At 49.9% G+C, this 27,790-nt stretch overlaps 2 protein-coding genes across 2 annotated transcripts in view; one reads left to right on the forward strand and one right to left on the reverse strand.

Annotated features, from left to right (window-relative positions):
• SND1 (staphylococcal nuclease and tudor domain containing 1) overlaps nucleotides 1-27,790 on the reverse strand; it is a 419,451-nt gene that overhangs the window by 36,628 nt on the left and 355,033 nt on the right. The window lies entirely within an intron of this gene.
• Nucleotides 22,261-26,539, forward strand: LRRC4 (leucine rich repeat containing 4). Its single transcript, XM_030853701.2, has 2 exons — nucleotides 22,261-22,856; nucleotides 23,042-26,539. Exon 2 carries the CDS (start codon nucleotides 23,142-23,144, stop codon nucleotides 25,101-25,103), a length of 1,962 nt encoding a protein of 653 aa, XP_030709561.1. The 5' UTR covers nucleotides 22,261-22,856; nucleotides 23,042-23,141; the 3' UTR covers nucleotides 25,104-26,539.

The raw sequence follows: 27,790 nt of genomic DNA on the forward strand, positions 1-27,790 counted from the left end.
GCTGCTAGCTGACTTACTGCCAAGGCACAGGGTGACAGTTCTCATAGCCCAAAATGGTTTACAAACACAGAACCTTTGCCAAAACTTGTCCTTAACAATTTGAAAGCCTTAAAACCCTATAATTGCCTCTCTAATGAGAGCTTTTAAAAAGACCCTTCTCCACCAATTGTCTACAACATACTAATCTGGTCACACCCTGCTCAAAACACATCTGCAAAATTTTTAATTCAATCCATTTGATTTATGCTCTATTTTATGCCAATCAATTCAAGATAACTATGGGTCAATTCTGTATGCATCAGACCCGCACTGCTCATTACAGCAGCCACCAGCTCTAAACTGGAAGTTCCTAAAGGGCAGGGGCTGGGACTGGTCTCTTCACATCACTTTTCTGACTATAATTCTCCTGCCCCAGGGGACCCATCACTGTAACACTGAAGTCCCAGAGGGAATGATTTTCAAGGCACAAAGTAGGGTGGGATATAAGATTGGCATTCCAGGCACAGCCCATCGGGCCAGGCTTTGGACAAGGAGATGGATTTCGTCTGATTTCCCTTGACGGATGAGATGTGTTCAGCAAACAGCCTGGCCTGTGGCCAAGCTCCGACAGGCATCGATCAGGCTGCAGTGTGAGCGTGCAGACATATACCCAGACCTTGCCAACGTCTTGGCCTGGAAGACGGTTCTGTCCGGACCTGGGATGGCCACACCCGCCACGGGGGAGGCTGCTGCAGAGCGGACTGTACTGATGGGGGGAAAGGAGGCAGGATGGGGCCTCCTCAAAATGCCCATTCTTGGTTGGGAAGACAAGCAAAAAGGGGCACTGGGCGAAGGCTGGTGTAAATGGCCCAGTAAAGCAAAAGCAGAAGAAAGGGCGAGCTGGCGTTCCTAGCCTCCTCCACTTCCCCTGCCCAGCAGCTCGTCTGTACCTGGTGCTGCCCTCGGGCAGCCCGCGGGAATTACAGAACAGCCCATCTGAACCAAAGGTCATCTTGATCTCCTTCCCAATCCAGATGTCTTCCTCATACTTCTGGGAGATGGTCAGCTTCTAGCAAAATATTCCCTAACAGGGAGTTCTCAAAGAAGAGTCCATTCCACTATTTAGAAAAGTCGTCTTTCAAGTTCAACCTGTACTTCCTCTTACTGGTCTACGTTTTGTAGTCTGGAGCAATTCAGAACAAATCTGATCACTTTTTCTTATTTACCTGCAGGTAATTTTGGGAAGGTTCTCTGAGCCCAAATACCTCTCTACGGGGTTTAGCAAGTCCACAGAAAGCATCCGTCCCCTGCCTCCTTCCACATGGCAGCCATTCATACTATTAATATTTATTCTGCTTTTTCTTTCCATCCCTAGTGACTTCTATGACTCCCTGGTCCTGGATCCCAGCCACCCTCTATACCACCTGGTCCCTTCCTAGGAATGCGCCTCCATTTATCAAGAACTCTCTAAAAACAGTCAGAACTGAACACAGTACCCAGATGTTGCTTCAGCACAGCAGAATAATTACATCCTTTGAACTATACTATTTTCTATTAAAGCAACTTTTATCCATCGTCATTTCACACCGTTGTTAGTACACAGTTTGTAGTAAACAAAATGCCCTGGGGTCATTTTCAAATGAACCGCCATCAAGATAGGTCACCTTCATCTTGTAATTGTGTAACTGACTTTTTGAACTTGAACACAGGACTCTGCATTTGTTAAAACTGGTAAATTACATTTCACCTTGTAAGTTACAACCCATCTCTCTCCATACTTGCAAGAAATTTTGAACCTTGATTTTCTGTCCTAGCAGAACACAATCTTGTATATCTCAAATGTGATAAGTATGCCTTCTGGGCTTCCACCCAAATCTTAGGAAGGGCAGACAAACCCAGGGTCAGTAACTTAAACTTGTATTGTGGCTCCAAGATGCTCCGTAAGTAAGGACCTGGTGAATACTGTTGAGAAGGAAAACCCTATGGTGGGAGCCTGTGGGAAGTCCTGGAGGCACAGCACAACAGGCAGAACCAGGGAAGGACCAGGTCTGAATTCTTCCCTCCAGAAGCTCGTCTTCGTAATTTAGCGTTCAGATACATGAAGCTACTGCCTTTTACAAGGATCCAGAGATGGATTTGGGGTATGAGTCTACATTAAAAATGGAGACTAAGCAGAGAAGAGCTTAAAAACATCTCGGCAATGATGCTCTTCCTCAGCTCGGGAGGGCTGACCTGGCTCTGTCCCCTCTCAGGGCCCCTCACATCAGCGGCTCTGCCTATCTTCTCGGAACAATGGTTCTCGCAAATACTTACAGGAACTCTCGGGGAGAGGCTGGCTGGGTCATAGGTAGATGGCTACAGGAATGCAGAAAAGGAACTTGGCGGCAGCACAGAAAATGGATTTGCAGGCGACATGATAAATGGAAGTGGGACTTGGGCCCAAAGACCAGGGGAAAACAGTGTGATGGAAGACCAAAAAAATAAAAAATAAAAAATTAGCCAGGAACTGGAAGATGAAACAAGTTTTTGTTCGAAGATTGTTCCAATGGCGTCTGAGGGGCATGTGGGACTCTCCTGGGGTCCAATTCCCTGGATTTTATATGGCTATGAGGTCCTCTTTCTGGATGGTTCAGCAGCAATGATCTCCTCACTATGGTGCAATAACTGAATTGCTCAAGTCAGGGAAGGAGAAACTTGTGGAGGTCTTTTCTCCGTGTGAGAGTGGGGACTATGAGTGTGAGCTACCTGGGGGAAGGCGGGGGGGAACGGTGAGGTGTGGGGAATCTCATCCAACTTTTCTCTTCAGGATCTGCTGGGTCGTGCTGACTCAATCTATGATATAAAGATGGCCAGAAAACAGTGTTTTTGTTTGTTTGTTTTGTTTTTATGCGGTACGCAGGCCTCTCACTGTTGTGGCCTCTCCCGTTGTGGAGCACAGGCTCCGGACGCGCAGGCTCAGCGGCCATGGCTCACGGGCCCAGCTGCTCTGCGGCATGTGGGAGCTTCCCGGACCGGGGCATGAACCCGTGTCCCCTGCATCGGCAGGCGGACTCTCAACCACTGCGCCACCAGGGAAGCCAAAAACAGTGGTTTTTGTAAAACTTCTTTGTCTACTTATGGACATTCATACAGAAGAATCCTCCACATACAAAAAAGAGGAAGGAGAGAAAGAAAAGGGTGAAAACTGAATAAACAACGCTTTCTGTTCACGTCTCTCTTACACACGCATACACACAAGCACACACACGAACGTGCAACTAGCTCCTGATTCAGCCTTCTCATGAAGACTGGATGGGACCAATTATGTGGTACCCGAGGCTATGTGCCTGGGATAGAGGGTGTCCCTGGGGTTAATTCTTCTTGATACAGAATGCAGTGCTCTCTGGTAAGCCCTTCCTATGTGTGTGTTTACCCCGGCCTCCCTGGTTTTAGCCAAGCTTTCATTTGATGACCCTAAGACATCAGCGCAGAACCTCTTTCACCTTCACATCACCTGCAGAGATGCACTGTTCCCCTGACTTATTCTCTCCCTTACTGCACTCCAGGGCTCTCAGGTGACTTTCTTCCCACAACTCTGCTTACTTAATGTTTTATGGATGAGGATAGTAAAGGTTAATGAGTTAAGTGTCTCATGTGTAAGGCCATGCAGCCAGCATGTGAAAGGGCCAGAATTCAGAAGTGGGCCTCTGATTCCCAAGTCCACATGCCAACAACCACAGCATCCTGCTGCACGAACGTGGCAGCAGGCGGGAAGCTCTTCCAGTCTTCTGGTCTTAGCAATGAACTGAGAGGCAGAGGGTGGTTCGAACCATGGTGGACCCAAGAGGAAAGGGAAGGAAGAGGTGGACCCTGTGTCGGGATGGCAACGGAAGAGAAACCTGTCCTCCTTGGGAGGCCTTGGAGGAACAGGGGAAGCTTGGGGAAGTGAGCAGCTGTGAGAGGAGGGACCAGGAAGAACAAGGGCTGGGAGATGAAAGCCCAGAGCAGCCGGGCCTTGTTTCTTTTATCCAGAGTGGAAAGAGAAAAGCTTCTGGGGGACGAGGCACAGCGACAGATCAATCACTGAGCCCTCCACAGCGCTGGGAAACTCAGACCTGGAGAGGAAGGGTGGAATGAAAAGCTCTGGGGCTTGCAATGATCCTGGAGCTGCTCATGTTAGGGTAGCAGAGAAAAAGGGGTAAAGAGAAGAGACTGGGGAGGGCAGAGACTCACAAGTAAAGGTGCTGACCCCACCTCCATCCCCGGGAAGGACTGCAGGGTGAAAATACCCGAGGCTGCTCAGAAGATATGAAAGGCTTTGCAATGCTGCTCACCTTCCCCTAAAGGTCTCTGGTGGACAGAAAGATGGACATAAAAAACACCTGCGTGAACAGCTGGAAGGACTGCAAACCAGAGCGCATCCTGACACTGGGCTAAACCAGTGGGCAGAGGGGACACGTCGCGGAGTGATTAATATTTTATGTGGAGAATGGAAGATCTCTTACAGCAGCAGGGAAATTACACAGACACACCTACGTCACCTCTCTAACAGCTTCCTGCTCTTGCCCCCAAAACAAAAATCGGTCCCGGCAGCTCTCTCCCCCATCCACACAGAGGGACAGGCCACCCCTGGGAGCTGTTTTAGTCGGTGACACCTTCTCTCCCTCCCTCCGTTCCTGAGGCTGTTACCAAACAGCCTGAGCTTTCCCCAGTTCATCCCACTCTTTCCAATCAGTGCTAATTGAACCACTTAACTCAAAGACAATAACATTTGTCGTTTCAAACCATTAAGAAAAGCGTCTCAGTTCTGCAGAAGGCCTGCTCTGGGGATGGCAGCACCCGCTCACATACAAACATGCCCCCAAGGCACACTCAGCGTGTAATAAACATGCACATAACTAACAGCTCCAGGAGAAATTTTGCACAAGCATGGTCAGCAAGTGTCAGCCTGTCCTTCACAAGGGGGTTGCCTGAATTATTAAAAAAAAAAAATCACTACCAGTTCTAATTCAGCACCTGGAAATTGCAGCTGTGGTCTCATCCCCTTCCATCCAGAGCTTCTAACCTCTTGTGTTCTCGGAGGTCCAGAGATGAACAGGAAAGAAGAGAAATGTAGACCCCAGGCCTCCCCACACTTGGCAACTAGAATCTTTGTGGGGGAGATGGGAGAGGGGAGATGGAAGAAGTTCTCTCTGAGCTCTCCTCATCTCCCATCATAAAGATGCCCACCAGCAACAGCATTACATCACGAAGAGGCGCATGCGGCACAAAGGTTCGACATGACCAGAAAGAACATTCTCTGCTACAGTTTCAACACCAGTCCTAAAAGGCCCCAGGAATGAGAGGGCTCGGGAGAAGCAGAGCTGCAGACGTGGACGAGGGCCTGGAGGTGCAACGGGAAGAAGGAGTGAAACAATGACCGTGAGGAAAGGGAAAGGAGAGCGGAGAAGGGGAGGGTGGGAGAGTGACCCCCAGCCCTGTTTTAACACTGTGAACGGAAGGAGGAGAATGTACTTTTAGTACCTTAAGAGTGAAAATAGCGCAGGGGAGGGGTTCTCATCTCAGCTCTGCCACTACCGTGTGCCAGTGTGACTTTATGGCTTAACTTCTCTGGGTTTGTGATTTCTTATCTCTAGATGGGGGATGGGATTAGACTTCTGAGCTTCCTTCCAGCTCTCAAATACTCCGATTCCAACTCTTGGCTCTGCACCCCGAAGTTGCACGCCCAGTTCAATCCCCTCTGCGTGTTCCTCTCCTGCTGGGAGCAGGGCCAAAACTACTCTGGTGCAGGCCCCTGTCTTCTGACTTTTAGGGCCTCTGCTCACCTAGTTTGTGCTCTTCGAGCTTTGGGACTATGCCAAGAGGGGTTGCCTCTTCTGCCACTGGGTTCCAGAACTGACGCCTCCCCCTAAAGTCCCACTGAGTGACATCAAGCCTCATCAGTTCTCTGACAGCTGCTGGATCTGCGAGAACAGAAGAGATGCTGTCAGAATGGAGACAGGCAATCGCTAGTCTGACCTTTAAAAAGGGAAAAAAGAATGGAGCAAAAGAAAAGGAAAGATGGTGAAGTCCACGAACCACAGGTAAGAAAGCTTGAAGTCTGTCCTGGACCAAATCCCAGAAGCAGTTGTTGAAATGTAGTTTGTGAGTTCTTAGAAAGCAGTGATCATTAAGAGATGACATGTTCATGAAAACTAAGTCCGACTAACCTCATTCCCTTTGTGGGCAGGGTCACTTGGCATCACCCTGCTTTTTCCAAGGGAGTGAATCATTTTAGATGGGGCAATGACAGGGCACTGAATGACAACCACAAACCGTGCTGTTCCATTTTCAATTATTTCTCAGTGACTCTGAATAAATTAAGGAGAAAGTCTTGATTTACTGCTAATCTGTCTTTAGCATCTCTTTAACAAAACCGGGCAGACCTCAGGCTCAGAGCCTTGCTGGCAAACAGGATTTAGCCAGAATTCAGTAACACTGTTCTGCATTCTCCGTATTTATTTTTAAAATTTCCTTTCATTTATGATAAGTGATATGTTTCCATTTTTAAAAGTTCCAAAATAGTTTCAGAAAGAACAGAGTGATTTAAAGAAAAATATTAAGGAGATAACAGTATAGAGGGTACCTGGACTTGGCAATAGCACATGGACAGTATAACGAACGCCTCAAGTTCAGGAGACCCAGCTGTAAATTAAACGCAGCTGGGCAACAGCAGGGCCGGAACCACTTGGTGGCACTTTGGCTGCCTGAGTCTATGGGCACTTGCTGGGGAAAGGCCCGATGGTTGCCACTCAATAGCCATTTCCCCTTCTCCCTGCTGGCAAGTCTCTGTCCTTTTTCCTTGTGATATCTATGTGACTCAGGAAAATGTGACGATCTAAGTTATTTTTTTGTGCCATGGGACTTGCTGGCAGTCGAGGGAAACCTATGGACCCCTTCATAGAATAATAATATTTTTGGATACACTAATTAAAGTACATGGGATTGCAGAGGAAACCATTTACACTGAAACAGTTATTAAAATATTTTTTAAAACCCACCCAAATCAGGATATAGTAAATATATGTACTTCTTTATTAACACACCAAATAACAACATCTAGCAGTAGGTCTGACATCTATAATCTCAAGGCAGTGATAAGAGTAAACATAATGTTGAAATTCCTGCAACTATTATAATGTGATATAAAAATACTTGTGATTTCCATTGGTGACAAAATCACAGATACACTAGTTTTACTATGATTTTTGGCTTACATTCACATTCAAAGGACATGCTAAATTTGAGTTAGAGGCTAATAAAGACAGAATTTTCTCCCCATCCGAATTCATGGACCCTATGAAACCCTGGTCTCACTCAGTCCATCACTGGGGAGCAGAGTTCTCTTTCCTGGTGGCACATCACAGTTTAGTAGTGTCATCCAAATCTGGACAGTGAGATATAGAGGAAGTCAGGTGAGAGGCATGTGGGGAAGGATTTCTTTGCTTTTAAGAAGAGATGCAGAAACACACTGCTTCTCCTGCCTGTGGAGATCGGTGTGTGGGCATGCAACGCCTGGTGCTATGGCAACCATCCTGCAGCCAAGAAAGAACTGTGGTCACGCTGAGGGAACGGTTCAAACACAGAAGAGGAAAAAAACTAAGGTACCTGATTCTGACCTGGGGCCTCATCTCAGTTAAACTAACCCACCCTGGAGCTGCCTTACTTTGGGACTGACTTTCTATGAGAGGTCAGTCTCTTGCATAGATGGTCTATTGCAGCACGAAGCACCTATAGCCTACAGTGACCCATGAGCCTTTTCCATAGTTACCTGTGTCTTTTTTAACCTACACAACAAAACTAGGTGGCCGCATACCCTAATGTTTCTGAGTCACAGGAGTTGCTCTGTGTCCTAAGCCCATCTGTCATTTTTTTCCAGCTTCTCAGGGTCATCAATGTACAACTGAAGAGTTGCTGTCTAATGAGAACTGACAAGATGGAGGGCAGAGGGATGGCTTATGCCAGGAGAGCTCTTAGCAAAGGCTGCCACCCACAGCATCGGCTCAGGGTTCTATTCTGGTGCAACAACTGGGGTGGGTAGGGGGAGGAGTCAGGGTTCATGAAAAGTTGGTCTAGGAAAGAGGGCACAGGTGGAGCAGAGTCATGAAATCAAGAGGTAGAAAGTCTAGGTTCCCAGATTCTTAACTGGTTTTGATTCAAATATCAGGACTGATACCATGCCAGTTCTTTAAACGAGATCCTTTTTCTTTTTTCCCTCATCGGTCCATCTCTGCCTGTAGCTTCTATTCTGTCGATGTACAAATCTCTCAATTCATAGCCACAAATCTGATAGAAAGCTTGGAGAAGACATCAGACAGACTGTATAATCTCTGCTAATCCTGTAATCAGAAGCTAAACCCAGGACACAAGTGCATTTGCAAAGTAAGGACTTTAGAAACTCAAATGGCATTAGCAGGCCAGAGAGACCAATGTAGACAATGACTGAATGAGACTCATCAATCCAGAAACAGATTCATTCCTTCCATTCCATGTGAGTTATGTGGAAAAAAAGAAAAAACGAATGGGAAAAGGCTATTACACCTGAGGATGGGAGCAAGGCCATCCCTAGTCCCTTTCTCGAAGGATCTCTTAAATTATAAGTTTGGGAGTAGCAGTGAGAGGAGGAATAACAGATGGGAGAGGTTAGGAGCAAGGGAAGACCAGCACATTCCTTATTCTAAACCCCGTTTTATTATCTTCTCTGGGAGAAAAACAACGAATGGTTCCAGCAAGGCGAGAACAAGGAAGGCTTTTAAAAATAAGCATGTTGTACATGCACAGGGCCCATGCAGAACATTCCTTGGTAACCAGCTTTCAAGTCACTGGTTTCAGAATTTCTGTTCACACCTGACCTGCTCCAGGGGACAAAGGTCTCTGTGAAACAGGTAGGGCTATATTTGCCTCCAAAGCCTGTTTTGTCAGGAGCCTGCCTGCCTGTCCCTTTGTGGATGGGGTCTGAAAAAATCTTCCTGCACTTCGCCTCAGGGCTGCAAAGCTCCTTGACGGTGCTGCATGGAGAAGTGATTAACACACCAACCAAAAGTGCCACAGGCCCAGGAGAGGCAGAGGGGCACTGGAGATGGGAGTGGGCCTGGGAGACACTTTCCTTCAGCCGAATGGAAATAGTTCCTTGGTTTTCTTCTCCACGAACCCCGATGTGACGGCACTGAGTCTGTGGGTGGGTCGCTGTGTGGGACCACATCCCTATTCCTTTTGGGGGACCAAACGTTCCTCAGGAGAAGCTGAGTTTGGGCCAGTGCAGGAGACCCTACTCTGCTAGCTTTGGCCCCTGACACAGCCTCTCTCAGGCCCACCGTCCTTCCTAGAGGAAGGTTACACTGTGGTCGGGTTACGCTGTCCTATTTAATGGGCACCCTATAAAAGTGCTGCAATGTTTAGTACATCATTTTGGTGGACTAAATATGGGGAACCGTATTTTTTTGATATTTTTGTCCAGAGAGTTGGATATCAGGCCCTTGATCAATATCTTAAAAATGAGACAAAAGTGGGGGGGTTATCCCTGGCAAAGGTGAAACCAGAATGAGAAACCCAGTAGCACTGAAATACGAGGGGACAGGCTCACCTCTGAGACGGACCACGTGATGGGACAAAATTCAGTCAACCTCTCGGCTCCTCTCACAACAAATGCAGCCTAACACAGAGATGCCAGACCCCTACCCCATGCTTCCCAGCGCTATTGCCCTCCAGGCTCACACATGAGTCTTTAGGAAAATCCTTCAACACCTGCTTAATTCTTCGCCTTCCTAGAAAACAGTATTTAACAAGAACGGTCTTATTCACCTAAGCAAGCAAGTCGAGGTTATGTGTTCAGAAAGCTCGTTAATAACAAATAACACTCTTAAAGAGATAGACGCAGACTGAGACCGGAGCTGGCAGGAAGCCCACCCCTAAGCTGCGCTGAGAATGGGCAGGGCTGTCGACGGTGGTGCTGGAGGCCAGAGGCAGGCCTGGTCTCCGATCAGGGCGGGAGCCCCTCTTAGTCTCAGTTTGATAAAGACATTTACCCTGCAGCTCTCAGGTGTGCAGGAGCAGAAGGTCTGTCGCTGTTCAGACAACGGGAGCAAAAGACTGCTTTAATTGGTTAGGAAGTCAAAAGGCTCAGGCCAACACAGGGTCCTGCTGACCGAAAGAGAGATGCAGCAGTCCCCCCTGGAGTGTTGGACACAGGCTCCATCTTTCTCTGGAGGTTTCCACTAGAAGGAAGAATGAGAATGCCCTCAGTCTGTTGGTCAGTTGGTCTTTTCATACTCATCTCTCTCTCTTTCACTTACTGTCTCGTGGGCACACATGGCCTTGAACAGACCCCACGGACTGGCATTTGGAGGCAGACTGTCAGATGCCAGGGCAGGAAGGACAGAGCTGAAGTCGCTCTGTGTGCCTGGGATCCCAAGATGGTCTCCCCTTCGGGAGTGAACCCCAAGGGCTCGGGGCCAGCTCCAAAGCACCACCGAGTTGCTGGGCCGGCGAGGCCAGCTTGGGGGGAGGGAGGGCGTCCAGCCCAGAGACTGCTCACTTACACAAAGAATCCTTTCAGAGTTATTGGCTGGCAAGGCCCCTCTCAGACTTTTTTTTTCTTTAGGGCTTGTGCACTGAATACAAATCAAGCAGCCTCGCTGGGCTGTCACACAAACTGGCCCCCGTCACCAAGAAAGTGACACAGAACAAGGGCTCCTCTAGCCAGGCTGTCAGTGTCCAGGCGTCACGGTAGCAGACTCCCAGACCCCTAACTGGGGGCCCCACGAAAGTGGGGCTCCAGCACCCCTTGTCAGCAGCAGAGCCATTTCAGTCTGGCGTCCATCAGAGGAACAGTTCCAGGTAGACCAACACGACAGGTTCCCGAGCATGCCGCCTAGCATTCCTGGCTGGTAGTGAGGAAAAACTGAAAAGGCAGGGATTCATGGCCAGGGGCAGTGTTCTGGGGTAAAGGAGAATGAGATCGTCGTGTTACCCTTGTGTAAAAACAACCAAATCTACCTATCCGCTCTGGCCAAATTCCAAACTGCATGTGAGAGAGACAGTAAGTGAAAGAGACAGAGAGAACAGGAATATGACAGCCTGACGAACCAACCAGCTGGGGAATTCTAATTCTTCTCTCTACAACTGCTAGAGGAGCTGAAGGTCCTAGCTCCCTTATTTCACATTTACCCACCCCAAATTCCTCTAGGTATAAAGGTGATTCCCACTGGAAGCATGTGCAGATAGAACTGCATCTAAAACCATGGATCAAGGGCAGGCTGGAGGCTGGGGAGATCTCACACCTGAAGAGGCGCACGTAATGCAAAAGGAACGCAGCACCCAGGAAGCTGGGTGTCAGCCAACGCACCCATCGGTCGTTTGATGACTCATGGAGAAGCCAGTGGTGTGAGCTCCAGGCTAGGCTCCTGTTGTCCCCAGTGCTGCACACCCCTCCACTTCTAAGGGTAAGAGCCTGGCCTTTGGCTCAAGGATGGGGTGGGCTGAGGATGGTCACAACAGCAACTAAGAGACAAAATTCAAGCCCACATTTTCATTAGGGGTCCTCCAAGTCTCCCTCAGAAACTCCTTAGATCAGACAAATGAACCCACCTTATCAGGCCAGTACTGGATGATGAACTGAGGCCATACCAACTGGAAGTAAGAAAACCCGAGCTATAGCTGAAACTGGCACATAAAATTGAAAACAATGAACAAGTTGTGTGAGGCAGCTTGACGGCCACAGATGCTGATCCACAGAGACTGAACAACAGATAAAGAAGCCTGGGAAAGGGAAGGCAGTGCCTACATGGCACTGCTGTACAGGCCATGGAACAGCTACAAGAAGAAACGGCAGCAAAGGGCACAACAGGTTTCAAGCCAAATTGAACAGATTAAAAACACAGAAAAAGTTCCAAGCTGAGTATGTTTCTTAAATTCAGTCAGAAATGCCCTAGGGTAAGTATAGAAAGTGTGTTCCCATCTTGTTCACTCTCTCTAAACTATAAGGTCTTCTCTGAAGCAGTGACCTGCTCCATAAGGGGGTCCTAGAATATTCCCAGGAGAATAGCCCTAAGCCATGTGACTATTTTTTTAAAAAAATTATTTAATTTATTTATTTTTGGCTGCATTGGGTCTTCGTTGCTGCGCGCAGGCTTTCTCTAGTTGGGGCGAGCAGGGGCTACTCTTCGTTGTGGTGCATGGGTTTCTCATTGCGGTGGCTTCTCTCGTTGCGGAGCATGGACCCTAGGTGCATGGGCTCCAGTAGTTGCAGCACGCAGGCTCCATAGTTGCCGCATGGGGGCCCTAGAGTGCGCGGGCTTCAGTAGTTGTGGCGCATGGGCTCAGTAGTTGCGGATCGCGGGCTCTAGAGCACAGGCTCAGTAGTCGTGGCACACAGGCTTAGTTGCCCCGCGGCATGTGGGATCTTCCCGGACCAGGGTTCGAACCCGTGTCCCCTGCATTGGCGGGCGGATTCTTAACCACTGTGCCACCAGGGAAGCCCCATGCGACTATTTTTTTTTTTAAACAAAATCTGTGATATATCCATGGTCAAGGAAAGTGGAGTCACAACAGGAAGAATCACCTTCCCTCATGGGAAAAGGGAAAGAAAGCTAATAGCAAAGCTGGGGAAGGACCCAGGTGGCCAGGCTCCCAGTCAGACTCTCCAAACAGCTGTTTGCTTTAATCTCCCCCCCTGAGTGTTTTAAATTAAGAGTCTGTTGATGGAACTGTTTGTTCTTCAGTCATGCAAAATTTAGGAACTGCAGCTAATAGAGATAAGGACCCTGGACAGAAGCATCTGGGATCCTCTCACTGCCCAGCCAGGTGCCCACCGACTGCACTAGAGCTCCAGCACTCAGTGGGATAATTATTGCTGCCTTTAAATTTACCCAGCTCTCCATAAAGCGAGGTAATGAGGCGCCCTTTACTACTGCTAGTGGTGATTGTCCTAACGTTCTTTAATTAGCGTTGGCATAGCCACTTTCAAAGCATTTCATCTTACAGTCCTGGTGTTCCCTATTTCAGGCTCAACAGCCCTCACTCCCTTCGGAGAAAATGCACTTTAGCAAATTTGAAAATGACAGGCACGTGTATCCATGAGCGCAGATAATCGTATTTGTGTACCTGTACTCGCTCTTCTGCTCACTCTTCACATATCCACAACTGCCAAGAACCCGTGAGCCTTGATGATACCTCCATAAAACTCTTGCTCATAAATCTGTCAGCAAGGGGTTAGGAATTTTAAAAACTGAGGACTGGCGAAACCTTATGATCACTAGGATCCTCCTTAAATTTCCCAGTATTTAAAAAAAAAAAAAAAAAGCTGATTTTTTTTTTTTTTTTAATTACAAGGTTCGGGGTCTTTTTTTTTTTGGTTGCACCAGGTCTTAGTTGAGGCAGGCGGGCTCCTTAGTTGCGGCACATGGGCTCCTTAGTTGTGGCATGTGCATTCTTAGTAGCGGCATGCGTGTGGGATCTAGTTCCCTGACCAGTGATCGAACCTGGGCCCTCTACACTGGGAGCACAGAGTCTTATCCACTGCGCCACCAGGGAAGTCCCAAAAGCTGGTCATTTTTCACCTATCTTTTCAAAGGTTTATGGAGTAGGGCTAGGGCTACTGATACACCATTAGAGAGGCCTGAACTCCTATTCATTTGGGTCAAAGAATAGTCCTCTTTCCTCTGAAACAATCAATTCACCACTATGATCTAGGTGTTGGGCACAAGATGGGAAGGGCCTCTGCTTTCATGGGGTGTGCAAGTAAACGAGCATTTCAGATGATGGTAGATCAAATAAGAAAATAAAAGCCAGGGATGTGACTATGATTGGTGGGGCTACTAAAGTAGTCTAAAGGACAGGGTAGTCGTGGAAAGTCCCAGGAGAGCTGCTCAGGAAGGAGCCAACCACCTGAAGATGCGGGGGAAGAACACTCCAGACAGAGGAGAGAGCAGAGGCCCTAATGGGGAGAACCAGCTTAGAGTATTCCAAAAGAAGAAGAGCAGCATAGCTGAAGGGTAGGGGGTAAGCAGGAAGATGATAAAACACGAGGGCATAGGAGCAGGCAAGGCATGACAGCTTAGGGCCTGTGGTCCATGGTACACCATTTGGTCGTTATTTGAATTATGAGGGGAAGAACACTGGAGTGTTCTAAGCAAATCAATAACATGATCTGTCATAGTGTCACAAAGATGGCTTTGGTGGCTGTGGAGAACAGATTTAGAGGGAATCCTTTAATTTCTAGTTTTGAGTAAATGTTCTGTGATATAAGATGTTAACATAATAGTAAGCTGGGTGAAGACCATATCCTATAGTCTGAGTATGTTCAACCTGTCTCTGAGTCTAAAATTATCTCAAAACTAACTGTTAAAAACAGTGAGAATCACCTCATATCTCAAATGAAGAACGAAAGGTCTAAATTAGGTGCAATACCAAGAGCAAAGAGGGAAAAATAAAAGAAAAAAAAGGATTCTATCAGTAATTGACTTTGGATACAAATATTTCCCTTCTATACTAGTTTCCTTATTTTAAAAACTGAGGACTGGCGAAACCTTATGACCACTAGGATCCTCCTTAAATTTCCCCGTATTTTTTTTTTAAAAAAAAGCTGATCTTTTTTTTTTAATTACAAGGTTCTGGGTATTCTTTTTTTTTTTAATTTTATTTATTTTTTATTTGGTTGCACCAGGTCTGTTACTTATTAGAAAGTAACAGCTGCTGCTACTACTATTACTATCAGCTAAGACTGACTGATTTTCCTTACTTGCTTCTAGTCCAATAATACCACAAAATAAATAGTTATTAATCCCACTTTACACATGAAGAATCTGAAGCTTAAAGAAGCAACTTATATACACAGCATATATTATACACAGTAGGCAAGAGAGAACCATGATTTGAACCCAGGTTTCTCTGATTCCAGAATATTTTCATAACCTCCACTATGGTATAATGCCCACTAACACGTATGTATGAATGCATGCATACATGCATTCACTCATTCTTTCTCTCTCTCCCTCCCTCTTTCATGTAGGACTCAGTTTGGGGGAAAAAAGTGTTTGGGCTTTCACCAACCAAAACATGAATAAATTTATAAAACCATTGTGTATGTGTGTGTACCTGCAGGCATGGACTCTGGGTTAAGGATCAAATTTGTGCTGGAGATACTCGAAAAGCCATTTACTCATAACTCTCACTCCCACATCTGCCTTTGTATCTGCTGGGCTCTGATCTTTAGGGCTTTCTTAATCTCCAATGAGTGGGAAGCTCAACATTTCTGTGACTTAGTTACAGGTGAGCCAAATTTTGTAGCAATGCCAAGACGTACCTCTAATATTACTGGTAAATGCTTAGATGTTCCAAGATCTTTGGGATAAAATCAAGAGGCCATGTAAAGAATGAGAAAATTATCAAGAAAAGGAATCAAGGCAGATTTCTTGAGCTTCTCTGGTCCACACGTCCCCTTCCCTCGGCTCACGTGATGTTTCCTAACTGTTGCACTGACTGAGGGAACCCTCTCTCCCTTTCCAACGGGAAGACCCAATGGCCATACCGCTGACACCTGGTTCCTCTCCTCTGCCCCTCACAAGCACAGGTACACAGAGGATGTACCTGCTAGAGGTAAGAGGGAGGGTATATCTTAAGTGGCACATCGCAGCATCACAGTGGTTTAACATTTGAATGCTGAATAGATTTGAGCTCTGTCACTGCAGTGAGCTGAATGAGCCCCAGACAGATAATGCCCACACCCCCACCCCCAAACCTGTAAATGTTACCCTATTTGGAAAAAGGGTCTTTGCAGATGCAACTAAGGATCTTGCAATGACATCACCCTTGATTGACCAGGTGGGCCCTAAATCCAATGGCAAGTGTCCTTTATAAGTCAAAGAGGAGACAGACAGAAAAGGAGGAGTCAACATGACGAAGGAGATTGACGTGATGCAGCCACAAATCAAGGAATGGGACAGTCACCAGGAGCTGGAATAGGCAAAAAAGGCCAGGCACAAATTCTCCCCTAGGGCCCCTGGAGGGAGGATGGTCCTACCAGATTTTGCACTTTTCGCCTCCAGAACTGCGAGAGAATAAATTTCTGATTTTTTTTTTTTTTTTTGGTACATGGGCCTCTCACCGCTGTGGCCTTTCCCATTGCGGAGCACAGGCTCTGGAGGCGCAGGCTCAGCGGCCATGGCTCACGGGCCCAGCCGCTCCGCGGCATGTGGGATCCCCCCGGACCGGGGCACGAACCTACATCCCCTGCATCGGCAGGCGGACTCCCAACCACTGCACCACCAGGGGAGCCCTAATTTCTGATGTTTTAAACCACCAAATATGTGGTAATTTGTTATGACAGCCTTAGGAAACTGATATAGTCACTTACTAGTTCTGTGATCCTGACAAAGCGTCTTAAATTCATCTGCAAAATGGGGAATCTAATGGCACCCACCTCACAGAGCTGTTGTGATGATTAATATGGGTACCGATCAATGCCCCAGGAAATGTTGCTGTTAACATCATTACTGTTACTGCTACACAAAGGCAGTTAAAGGGAAGGATAAACCACAGGGCCTGTACTGGGCTAGTGCACCTGAAGAGTACATTTCCAAGGCTTTTGGCTGGACCTCTCTGGGCTGTTTGACCATAAAGACAATTGTGGCTAGAATGGGCACCAACTGTCTATTCCAAAAGAGGCGGCAGTTGGGGCCTTGGGAGGTTTCTCCCTTCACTCAGGCCTGGCAGCCCGAAAAGAAACGGTTAAGCCCCAGGAAACCAGCCTCAGAGAAGAGGATGAGGCCCTTCCATTCTATAGCCCTTTGTCATTCTTATTAAGCATCTTTTCTTTTCTGAGGTTTTCTACAAATTGCTCTGGATGGGACCCAGAGGGAGAGTGCTTTTCTGTCCACTTCCTTCCGACTTCCTTAGAGAGCAGAGTTCTTAGGGGAAAAGGACAGTGGATTTGGAGGCACTAGGAAGAGTGAGTAAGTCTAGAACAGCTGTGTCGCCTTGAATCATCAGGCTCAAGGAATAAAATCCATTCCCTTATGACTGTGGGTAGTAATGGCATAGTCACAGGCTCACTTCAGGACCACAGGCAAGAAAAATAACCTTATTTTTTTGCAATGGTGACTTTATCCACTAAACAGAAACCTCATGACCAGTTGACCCTGGAAGAGTATCTGTACATGTGGGTGGAAGTAAGTGAGAGATGCAAATACACACACACACACACACACACACACACACACACACACAATGTGTTCATTGCCTTAGGTAGGAGAAGGTGACTTTTTCCATATAGACCATTTCTTATGTTTTGTCACTACTAATTCACCAACCAACTGATGTCTTTCCCTTTGTGGAGGTCAATTTCCATACTATTTTTCTTTTTCTTTCCTCCTATTTTCCAAATCGCTTTTCCTCCCTTGCTCTTGTTCTTTCCTTAGTTAAAACGGCAGTGTAAACAGTATAAAAACAGATAAGGTACTTGAGTAGGGTTTGGCAGCCGAAAAATATTGCAAATAGGAACTAGAGTTTCAGGGGGTACATATGTGATCTTCCTGCCACGGATGGACCCACCTTGAGGGGGCCAAAAGCCTACTGGAGGCAAGGTAGCACCCTGCTCACTCCTGGCAAACCCTGCGAAGCATTATGGACATCTAGTGGCTGCTGAGGGTAATGCCTCAGCGATGCATGTCAGGCTGAGGAATGGTCTATCATGGGCTTTACCAGGCGCCCAGTTATGCTGGGTCCCCTTAGCCAGTCCCCTGGACGACCATTTCTTCTCAAAAAAAATTTTTTAACACTTTCTTTTATGGGGGGGCCACGCTGCGCAGCTTGCAGGATCTTAGCTCCCCGACCAGGGATTGAACCCGGGACGTCGGCAGTGAGAGCACAGAGCCCTCACCACTGGACCAACAGGGAATTCCCTCCACTTCTTATTAGGGGTCCAAAGTCACTCTGAATGGCTCTATCAAAGACCCATCGTTAACCCAGCCCAGCAAGGTATAATGATAGCACCTGCATACAACAGCACAGAAGGCAGGCATTTGGAAATATCTTCAAGCCCCAGGTTTAAATGCCAATTAGCCACATACTGTCGTCTTGACTGAGGGGCTGAGCTCAGAAGGGACAGAGACTCTGATGTTAATTAGTAGTGTGGCTCTAGGTAAGTCACTATGCCTCTCTGAACTTCATTAACGACATCTGTAAAATGAGAGGTTAAGTCCAGATGATCTCCAAGGTCCCTTTTAGCTTTAGCACTCTGTGATCTGCAGGCCTTTTTCGTAGCTGAGAAAACAGTCTGCTCTGCTCTGGCACTGTGGATTTCTCGATTCAACTGAAGGAATCATTCGCTTCTCAACTTTGTGGTGCGTTACCAAGACTTGACTACAACCCCAAAGGATCAATCTTCTTCACAAAGCTTTACATCTGAGGAGGGGTGGGAATCGTGGACGATGAGAGCTGGAAGGAACTTTCTAGTCCATTCCCTTAATTTTAGAAATGAAGAAACCAAGGTTTAGAGCCGTCTTAATTTAAGCTTTGTCACATGTCTAATCAGTGGCAGAAAAGGGACTAGAACTCAGGCATCCCAGTCTTAGTGCAGGTAACAAGCGGCTGACACAGCCTTGCCGGATCACTGGCTGGCTTCTTCAACTCTGCTTTATCGCAGCAGTCTCTCTGTGGGAAACCACAAGTGAAAACACTCTCAACCCGGGGTTTTCTCCTTTTCTCCTCTCCAAGTTTAAGCCCTTCCTCTTCTTTTTATTCCCTGGTGGCACCACTCCAAATCAAGGACGCAGTCAGAAGCAGGGGCTGTGAGGAGCAACAGACAGATGGCTAGACGACACTCGAGCGACAGGATTAGAGGCTTCAGTGCCACTTCCAGTTCAAAAGGGCTGTGTGTGCTGCCATGGTCCCACAGCCTCCTTGGTCCAGTTGATGGTTTCTATGATGCTCCCTTAGCCTAGCTGGCCTACAGAGGGCAAAGTACCCCTATCTAGAACTCCATGAGCTGCACGAAGCTTGGGTGATATCACTCACAAATATTTACCACGAGACCACCCCATTACTAAGTACCGGTTTGATCCTACCCTTCCATCCACCTACACAACATTTGCTGGGCCTGGAGCTGAACAGATGGGTTCTGAGTTTGCCCACACCAGCCAGGCAGGCCCCGCTTCTGCCTGAGGGGGGAGGGGCAGCCATATACCAGGGCGCCATCCAGACCCTGGCCGGGGTCCCTCTGGAACCCTACCAGCTCAATGCCAGCTGTGGCAAGGAGAGAACTTCTCAACAGCGGGTGTTCAATTCTCCTCCACAGATACCTGTCAGGCTAGACTCACACCTGGGTATAAATGGGTGTGTCCTGCTTGAAGCTGATGGTGTGCAAATGGGGCTTAGTCAAGAAGGGAAAAAGAGCCCAGATGGAACTCAACCTCCATTTCTCTCTTTGATTAGTAATTGTGAGTCAAACGAGTTAAATAAAGGATCTATTTTCTCAGCCCCTCCTCTCCCACCCTTCATTCTAGTATATTCCATATACCCTTCCCTGAAATGTTTTATGCAGGCTGTCCCCCCACCTTGTCTCCGCCATTTACTCTATGCAGAGTGAACATACTGGACATCTTTGTGGCAGCGATGAAAACACTGGACTCAGGGTTTGAAGACTGGATTGAGATGCTGCCTCTGTTGCTTTCTGGGTGTATGACCTTGAGCATGTTATTCGCCTGCCAGAGCTCAGTACCTCTATCCATAAAATGGAGACAACTATGGCAACTGTGTCACTGGGTAAAGGCAGATTAAACATGAACAGATCTATCCACCCATCCATCCATCCATCCATCCATCCATCCTTGGTATAGTGGAGAGCATACAGTAGACAAACATCCCAGTAAATGACTGTTGAAGTAAATGAATGAAACCTGAGTTCTTATTGACTGGGAGAAAACTCTGGAGAATCACTTTTACTGTCCAAGTTCCTAGACATCTGAGCTCTGCCAGGGTTCAAGGCCTGGCTCTACCGCTTACTACGTGATCTTAGGTAACATATTAACTATTAATGTTATTATCTGACTGCAAATACATAATAAAAAAGTTGGTAAACGACAGGGAATCCAAATTGCCTACAATGGAGCTGTTTCCATTCCCTCCACGGACTTCAAAAATTCCCTGGCATATTTAAGGAGGTTTCAGATTACTGGGCAGCATACAATATTGAGATAAGGGTGTGGCAGAATCCAGAGAGCTAAGAGATCCAGGCCAGGACCTCCTCCTCTTAAGCAACAGCCCACGTGCAGGTAGGTGATGGGCAAGCAAGCTTGCCAAGGCAGAGGTGGGCGGGCACAAGGAAAGGAGCCTGGAGGTAGCCCTTGAAAAGAAGCAACACTAAACCAGTGCCATATTCTGCCAGCTGGCTTCCCAGGGCTTAGCCACAGTTGGCCTCCGCCGCACCAGGCAGAGAAAGAGGAGTCATTTTCCCCGGTGGGAAAACTCTGAACAAGTCCTGTTCTCGCTCCTACACTGGTCCATCAAACGCCCCGGGGTCGCCTCTCACCGGAAGTAGGGGCAGGACGCTACGCAGTTCTTCCCAGGGACTCCCAGAAACAAAGAAGAGCTGGTGGAGCTCATGGGGCAGAAGCTTTAAGACCCACTCCCTCCAATCTCTGGGCGCACGGAGGGGAAAGGGCGCGGGGCTGCGAAGAGTGAGAAGCCGCGGCTCCGGCTGCTTAATGAACGGGTTGTGCCCTGGCTGCTGGGAGTTCACCTCAATCCTTCCAGCTGGTTGGCGCGCTGTCCCAGGTTGTTACTCCCCTAGCTCCCCGCACTTGGTCTTTCCTTCCACGGTTTGCCTCACCCGCAACCCTCATTAAGAAAATTATCAGTGAAAGCCCTAGTTAAAGCCGACGACGGGTGAGGAAATTTGCGAGGGAAGGGGCAGGACGAACAGACACATGTGCAGCAGCGCCCCGGCCGCCCCCGCGTCCCCCAGTGCAGCTCAGAACTCCGAGCGTGCAGCCCGGGCCGAGCGGCCGGTCGCCCCGTCCGCAGTCGCCGGGGGTGAGGATGACGCGGTCCGGGCGGGAGGCCCGCCAACTGCAGCAGCCCCGCCGAGGGCCGCCGCGCCTCCAGCTCCCCAGGCCCTGAGCCCAGCGCGCCCAGAGCCCGAGGGTGCCCGGTGCCCGGTGCGGGGCGGGGGCGGGGGCCGGCGCGATCCCTCCGCAGCAGCAGCCCCGCGCCGCTCCAGCCTATCAGCGGCCACCCGGCGGCTCCCTGCGATCGGACCAAAATAGCTGCGCACGCCTGCGACTTGCGCGCGGCCCCCCACTTGACGCTCACTCCTGTTCCCTCGCCCGGCCCGCTCCCAGCGTCTAGAGGGGGCGGGGAGGAAGCGGCCGGGGAGGGGGGTGGGGCTGGGGGAGAGAGGAAGGAAGAAGGAAGGAAGGAAGGAAGGAAAGGAGGAAGGGAGGGAGGAAGGGAGGGAGGGAGGGAGGGAGGGAGGAAGTCGCACGGAGGCGCACAGCTCCGGGCTGCGCGGCGCGGGCCGGCGCGGCGCTGGAAGGCGCCGGCGTTAACCCCTCGAGGGCAGGCAGCGGAGGGGGAGCGGTGTTAATACATAAGAGCACTGCATCACGCTAATCTTCTCTCCTCAGAACAGTATGCGTCAGCAGTACATTCACGTTCTGACTGAAGGACAAAAGGATGAGAGAGCAGTCTGCGTGGCTGCTGCCTGCAACACCGCGAGCCTGGCGCGAGGAGGAGACGGTGGGCGCCGTGCACAGGGGCCCCGCTGCTGCTGCTGCTGCTGCCGCCGCCGCCGCCGCTGCTGCTAGCGAGTGGGGACCATGTTCCCGGGCTCCGGAGCGTTCCCCGCAGCCGCGACCCCCGCTGCTCACGCCGCCGCCGCCAGCGCCGGGGCCGCTGCAGCAGTCCGCGGGCAGCGCAGCCGCTGAAGGCGCCGGGGGCCGGAGCCCTGAACTCGCTCCCTCTGCACAAAGCCAGATCCGGCGGCACGCCGGCGGCCCGGCTGCGGCGGGCGACTCCGCGCCTCCGGGGGCTGCAGCCGCCCCCGGACTCCCCGAAGGGGCCTGCGGCGCGGGGCGACCCGGCCGTCGCGCGCTCCTCTGGCCGGCAGACCAGGTCCCGGCGCTGCCTCCACGCCGCTGCCCCTCGGGGGGCTGGACGGATTACTGCTCCTCGCACCAGCAGCCGGCGGACTGGGAAACGGAGCCCAGTTTTTGTCTTTTTAACCCTTAAGAGAAGAGACGAGGAGAGAAGGGGGTGTGTGTCGGAGGGCGGGCGGGGGGGGGGCGGGGGGCGAAAGACCGGCGAACACCTCCTCTTAACTCTCGCAGCACCGCGAGCGAACGACTGCATCAGCTGCCTCGGGCCGGGAGCGGCCGACACAAGGAGAGGGGCCAGCGCGGCGGCAGCTTCGGCAGCGAGCGCGGCCTGGGAGGCTGCGGGGCGCCCCCTCACTCCCCGCCGGGTGGCAGCCCCGGAGCGGGCGGGGGGCGCCGGAGGCACACTCCGGCGATGAAGCGGCTTCCTCCTCGGCTGGTGCGAGCCGGGGCCAGGGTCCAAGGACAAAGCCGGGAAGCGCTGGTGGCGCCCCGCCTCGGGCTGAGGGGGGGGCATGCACCTGCATAGCCCGCCGGGCTTCGGCTCTCCCGGCGCGCCTCAACTCCGCGGCTCCGCTAGCCGGCTCCGGATTTACTAGAAGCCATTTTGTCTCCCCCACCCCTCCCCTCCCCTCTGCCCTCCCCGCCCCCTCTACTTCCCCCTTTTGTTAATTAAAACTAAGAAGTGAGAATGGGAACGAGGTGGCCAGCTCCGGCGGCGAACGCTTAAGGACACCGCGCCAGTTCTTCCCTCCCTTCCTTCCTTCCGAGGTAGGTGAGAGAGAATGACTGGGTGGGGATGGTCGCAAAGGGGGAGAGAAAGTCCCAGCTTTCCGAGGGCTGGCCTCGAGGGGGGGGCTGGTAGACGAGGGGCCACTCTTTAGTTTGGCATGATTTTTTTTTCCGGCCGATCTGCTCCGTCTCTCTAATCGCCCCCTCCCCACCTCCTTCTCCAGATGGAAAGAGGAGCTCCTAGCTCACTTAAGCCGGGGTAGGGCTGGTTCTCCTTTCCGAGCCAAAATCCCAGGCGGTGGTGAATTATGAACGTGCCACACCATGAAGCTCTTGTGGCAGGTAACTGTGCACCACACCTGGAATGCCGTCCTGCTCCCCGTCGTCTACCTCACGGCGCAAGTGTGGATTCTGTGTGCAGCCATCGCTGCTGCCGCCTCCGCCGGGCCCCAGAACTGCCCGTCTGTCTGCTCGTGCAGTAACCAGTTCAGCAAGGTGGTGTGCACCCGCCGGGGCCTCTCCGAGGTCCCTCAGGGTATTCCTTCCAACACCCGGTACCTCAACCTCATGGAAAACAACATCCAGATGATCCAGGCTGACACCTTCCGCCACCTCCACCACCTGGAGGTCCTGCAGCTGGGCAGGAACTCCATCCGGCAGATCGAGGTGGGGGCCTTCAACGGCCTGGCCAGCCTCAACACCCTGGAGCTGTTTGACAACTGGCTGACAGTCATCCCGAGCGGGGCCTTCGAATACCTGTCCAAGCTGCGGGAGCTCTGGCTGCGCAACAACCCCATAGAAAGCATCCCCTCTTACGCCTTCAACCGGGTGCCCTCCCTCATGCGCCTGGACTTGGGGGAGCTCAAGAAGCTAGAGTACATCTCGGAGGGGGCTTTTGAGGGACTGTTCAACCTCAAGTACCTGAACTTGGGCATGTGCAACATTAAAGATATGCCCAACCTCACCCCCCTGGTGGGGCTGGAGGAGCTGGAGATGTCAGGAAACCACTTCCCTGAGATCAGGCCTGGCTCCTTCCATGGCCTGAGCTCCCTCAAGAAGCTGTGGGTCATGAACTCACAGGTCAGCTTGATCGAGCGGAATGCTTTTGATGGGCTGGCCTCCCTGGTGGAACTCAACTTGGCCCACAATAACCTCTCTTCTTTGCCCCATGACCTCTTCACCCCACTGAGGTACCTGGTGGAGTTGCACCTACACCACAATCCTTGGAACTGTGATTGTGACATTCTGTGGCTAGCCTGGTGGCTTCGAGAGTACATACCCACCAATTCCACCTGCTGTGGCCGCTGTCATGCTCCCTTGCACATGCGAGGCCGCTACCTGGTGGAGGTGGACCAGGCCTCCTTCCAGTGCTCTGCCCCCTTCATCATGGATGCACCTCGGGACCTCAATATCTCTGAGGGTCGGATGGCAGAACTTAAGTGTCGGACTCCCCCCATGTCCTCCGTGAAGTGGCTGCTGCCCAATGGGACAGTGCTCAGCCACGCCTCCCGCCACCCACGGATCTCTGTCCTCAACGACGGCACCTTGAACTTTTCCCATGTGCTGCTCTCAGACACTGGGGTATACACATGCATGGTGACCAACGTGGCGGGCAACTCCAATGCCTCGGCCTACCTCAACGTGAGCACGGCCGAGCTCAACACCTCCAACTACAGCTTCTTCACGACTGTCACAGTGGAGACCACTGAGATCTCGCCTGAGGATACAACACGGAAGTACAAGCCCGTTCCTACTACGTCCACTGGTTACCAGCCGGCATATACCACCTCTACCACGGTGCTCATTCAGACCACCCGTGTGCCCAAGCAGGTGGCGGTAACCGCGACGGACACCAATGATAAGATGCAGACCAGCCTGGATGAAGTCATGAAGACCACCAAGATCATCATTGGCTGCTTCGTGGCAGTGACTCTGCTAGCTGCTGCCATGTTGATTGTCTTCTATAAACTTCGCAAGCGGCACCAGCAGAGGAGTACAGTCACAGCTGCCCGGACTGTTGAGATTATCCAGGTGGATGAAGACATCCCAGCGGCGGCATCTGCAGCAGCAGCAGCAGCAGCTCCATCCGGTGTATCAGGTGAGGGGGCAGTCGTGCTGCCCACAATTCATGACCATATTAACTACAACACCTACAAACCAGCACATGGGGCCCACTGGACAGAAAACAGTCTGGGGAACTCTCTGCACCCCACAGTCACTACTATCTCTGAACCTTATATCATTCAGACCCATACCAAGGACAAGGTACAGGAAACTCAAATATGACTCCCCCCCCCCAAACTTATAAAATGCAATAGAATGCACACACACACAAAAGACAGCAACTTTTGTACAGAGTGGGGAGAGACTTTTTCTTGTATATGCTTATATATTAAATCTATGGGCTGGTAAAAGAAACAGATTATATTAAAATTTAAAAAGAAAAATCAAAACAAAACTATTTTCTAACTTGTAAGTTCTATTTAAAGGGGGTGGGGGACCTTGGGAATGTTGTGGGATAGAAGCCACAAGTCAGTCTGCTGTGCTGCCAGGAGAGATTTCTGGTATAGGGTTGAAACTGCTAAAATAAAACAAACTAAAACACCAACCAATATCCCTAAAGAGTTAGGGTGTGGGCTGCTGAGGGGTGGAGGGTAGACTGAACTGTCATTTTTTAGAAGATGCTTCATAGGACACAGGAATACCCATTTCTCTAGACATCTTTCTTAGGCTGAGAGCTGTCTTTGCAGATTTATCTTATTTAAACAAAGAATACAAACAAACGAAAAAGAGCACTAAGAATTTGTACTGTGCTTAAAATGTTGAGAGGCAATAATTTTTTCTTCAGAGGCCAAGGGAAAGACAGACCTGTAAAATGTAGTTTAAACAGGAAAACCACCAAAATTCAACTGAAACCTTAAGGGACCGAGTATGTGCATCCCTGTGCACAAGTCTTCTTGGTTTGTGCAGTGGGACACAGCGTGACCCGCCTGACAGAGGGCTTCGGGAAGGAGCAGAGAAGGAAGGGAGCTGGCGTAGCTGTCAGTCAAGCGCTTTCACATTGCACCAGATTCCTGCAGTTGGGCTTAACCCACTCTGTGCAAGGCATGTGTCTATTCAGGGCTTCCCAGGAGAAGGAGGTGGCCCCTGGGGGGGCAGGGGGGCGTGGTACCAAAGGGGGATGGGAAGGGAGAGCAGAGGCAGAGAGAAGGTATTCGCAGGAGGCCATAACTCAGCATTGTGCCATGTCCACCTGTTGTTCCTGGTATCTGACAAATGATTGTAGACAGTGATGCATTTGATGATTTTTTTTTTTTTAAAGGATTGGTTTAAGGTGGACAAGGGGGGAGAGGCTGGGAGTGGGAAGCTTGGGGGAGTGGAAGCTTTTCTCATGCTTGTGATTTGGTGACTATTCTAAATGCTGATTCATTAGGGATTATTACTGCTGATGTCAACTGGTTGTGGTGATGGGGAGGGGGCAGGACATGAGTAGAGAAGAAAGAGGAGAGACAAAAAGGGCACAGGCTCATTGAAAGTGATGAAGCCTTTCCTCACCAGGATGGTTCACAAAAAAGATGTGAAATCCAGTTAAAACAAAGTGATACACACAGAATGAGTGTGGCATGGAGTCCTGTTGAATGTAGCACAATGGGGGGAAATGCTTCCCTCTCCCAGAGCTACCTCAGGAGGAGGGGGACGAGAAAGGGCGGGCGTGGGTGGGGAAGGCAGAGATCCCTGTTATTCTGGTCCATTTAATGATGTAACTTCTTTCATTTATTATTTTAGCTTTAAAAGGAAATAAAGGGTTCAGATTTGAAAGGGGGTGGGGTGTGGGGGGGAAATGCCACTGATTGTAACGTGAGAAAAGTGTATTTTTGTATTTTAATAAATATTGTTCAATTTTTAATTCAGTGTCCCCAAAGGGTTAAATTGAGTAAGACCCTGAACCTATAGCTTCTTATGCGCACTGACCAAATAATTTCTATTTAAAGAAAAAAAAGGGGAGGGGAGGACAATCTTCCATTTCTTTGAAGTATGGGAACACGCTAAAGCTGTCAGCCACTTTTCCTTAGCTTAAATAAAAGCACCCCGATACTAGTGCACCGCTCACAAGCTAAGTGTGTTAGTCCCTGGCTCTGTTGGGGGGTAGAACTGAATTCCCTGTGCCCTGGAAAAGCGGGGGAAATGGGTCAGCCTCAGCTCCTGGGACCCGGCCAGGAGTTAAACGCCACCTCAGCAGAAGCTGCTGGTCAGGCAGCACCAGCTCTACACGGGGACCCCGGGGGACCTGGATTTAAGAGCACTGCAATAATGTTGTTGTGCTTAAAGATCCCACAGGCGGTGTTGCTTCTGTTCTCTGGGTGCTGAATAGTCAGTCAAACGTGTCTTGGTGGTGGTGGGTATTGATCTCCTGATGTGTAGCCGAGGGACGTGGTCCAGGCAGGCTGCCTGAACTGGGACCCTGCGTCTCTTCAGCACTAGTATTTATACGAGTGCAGGGAATCGGGACTGAGTGGGTGTCATCTCCCTGGCGCTGAACACAGAGAGAGGCAGGCAGCACTTTGCAGCAGTTGGCTAAGAAAGGGCCAATTCTTAATCCTCCTCTGTGTGTTTGTGTATTTCACATACACAACATTTCTGGGTGTCGGTGTTTGTGGCAGTGTGTATGCATGGGCTCACACTTTTAGAAACTGCCATTCATGTCTCTAGGCTACAATGATATGTTCCTCCGCCCGTCCTTTAGTACCCTACCCCCAGTAAAAAGAGAAAGCTGCAGCCGAGAAAAGGGTGGGACTTGGCGAGGACCAGTTGAAAAATGCAAGAAGTCACCCCCTTTCCTAGTGCCATAAGACACAGCTCAGGCTGTTTAGAACAGCTTCCTGGGTACACATTCAGAGGCAACTGTGAAGGAAGGAGCTGCTTCAGAAATAGAGGATGTGGAGCCCGTTTCCTTACACCCCTCCTCTTTTGAC

This window comes from Globicephala melas, chromosome 9 (assembly GCF_963455315.2).
Source record: "Globicephala melas chromosome 9, mGloMel1.2, whole genome shotgun sequence".
Classification (NCBI taxonomy): domain Eukaryota; kingdom Metazoa; phylum Chordata; class Mammalia; order Artiodactyla; family Delphinidae; genus Globicephala; species Globicephala melas.

What these genes read in the sequence shown, in the direction of transcription:
- LRRC4 (XM_030853701.2), top strand. Translation starts at nt 23,142, where the DNA reads ATGAAGCTCTTGTGGCAGGTAACTGTGCACCACACCTGGAATGCCGTC.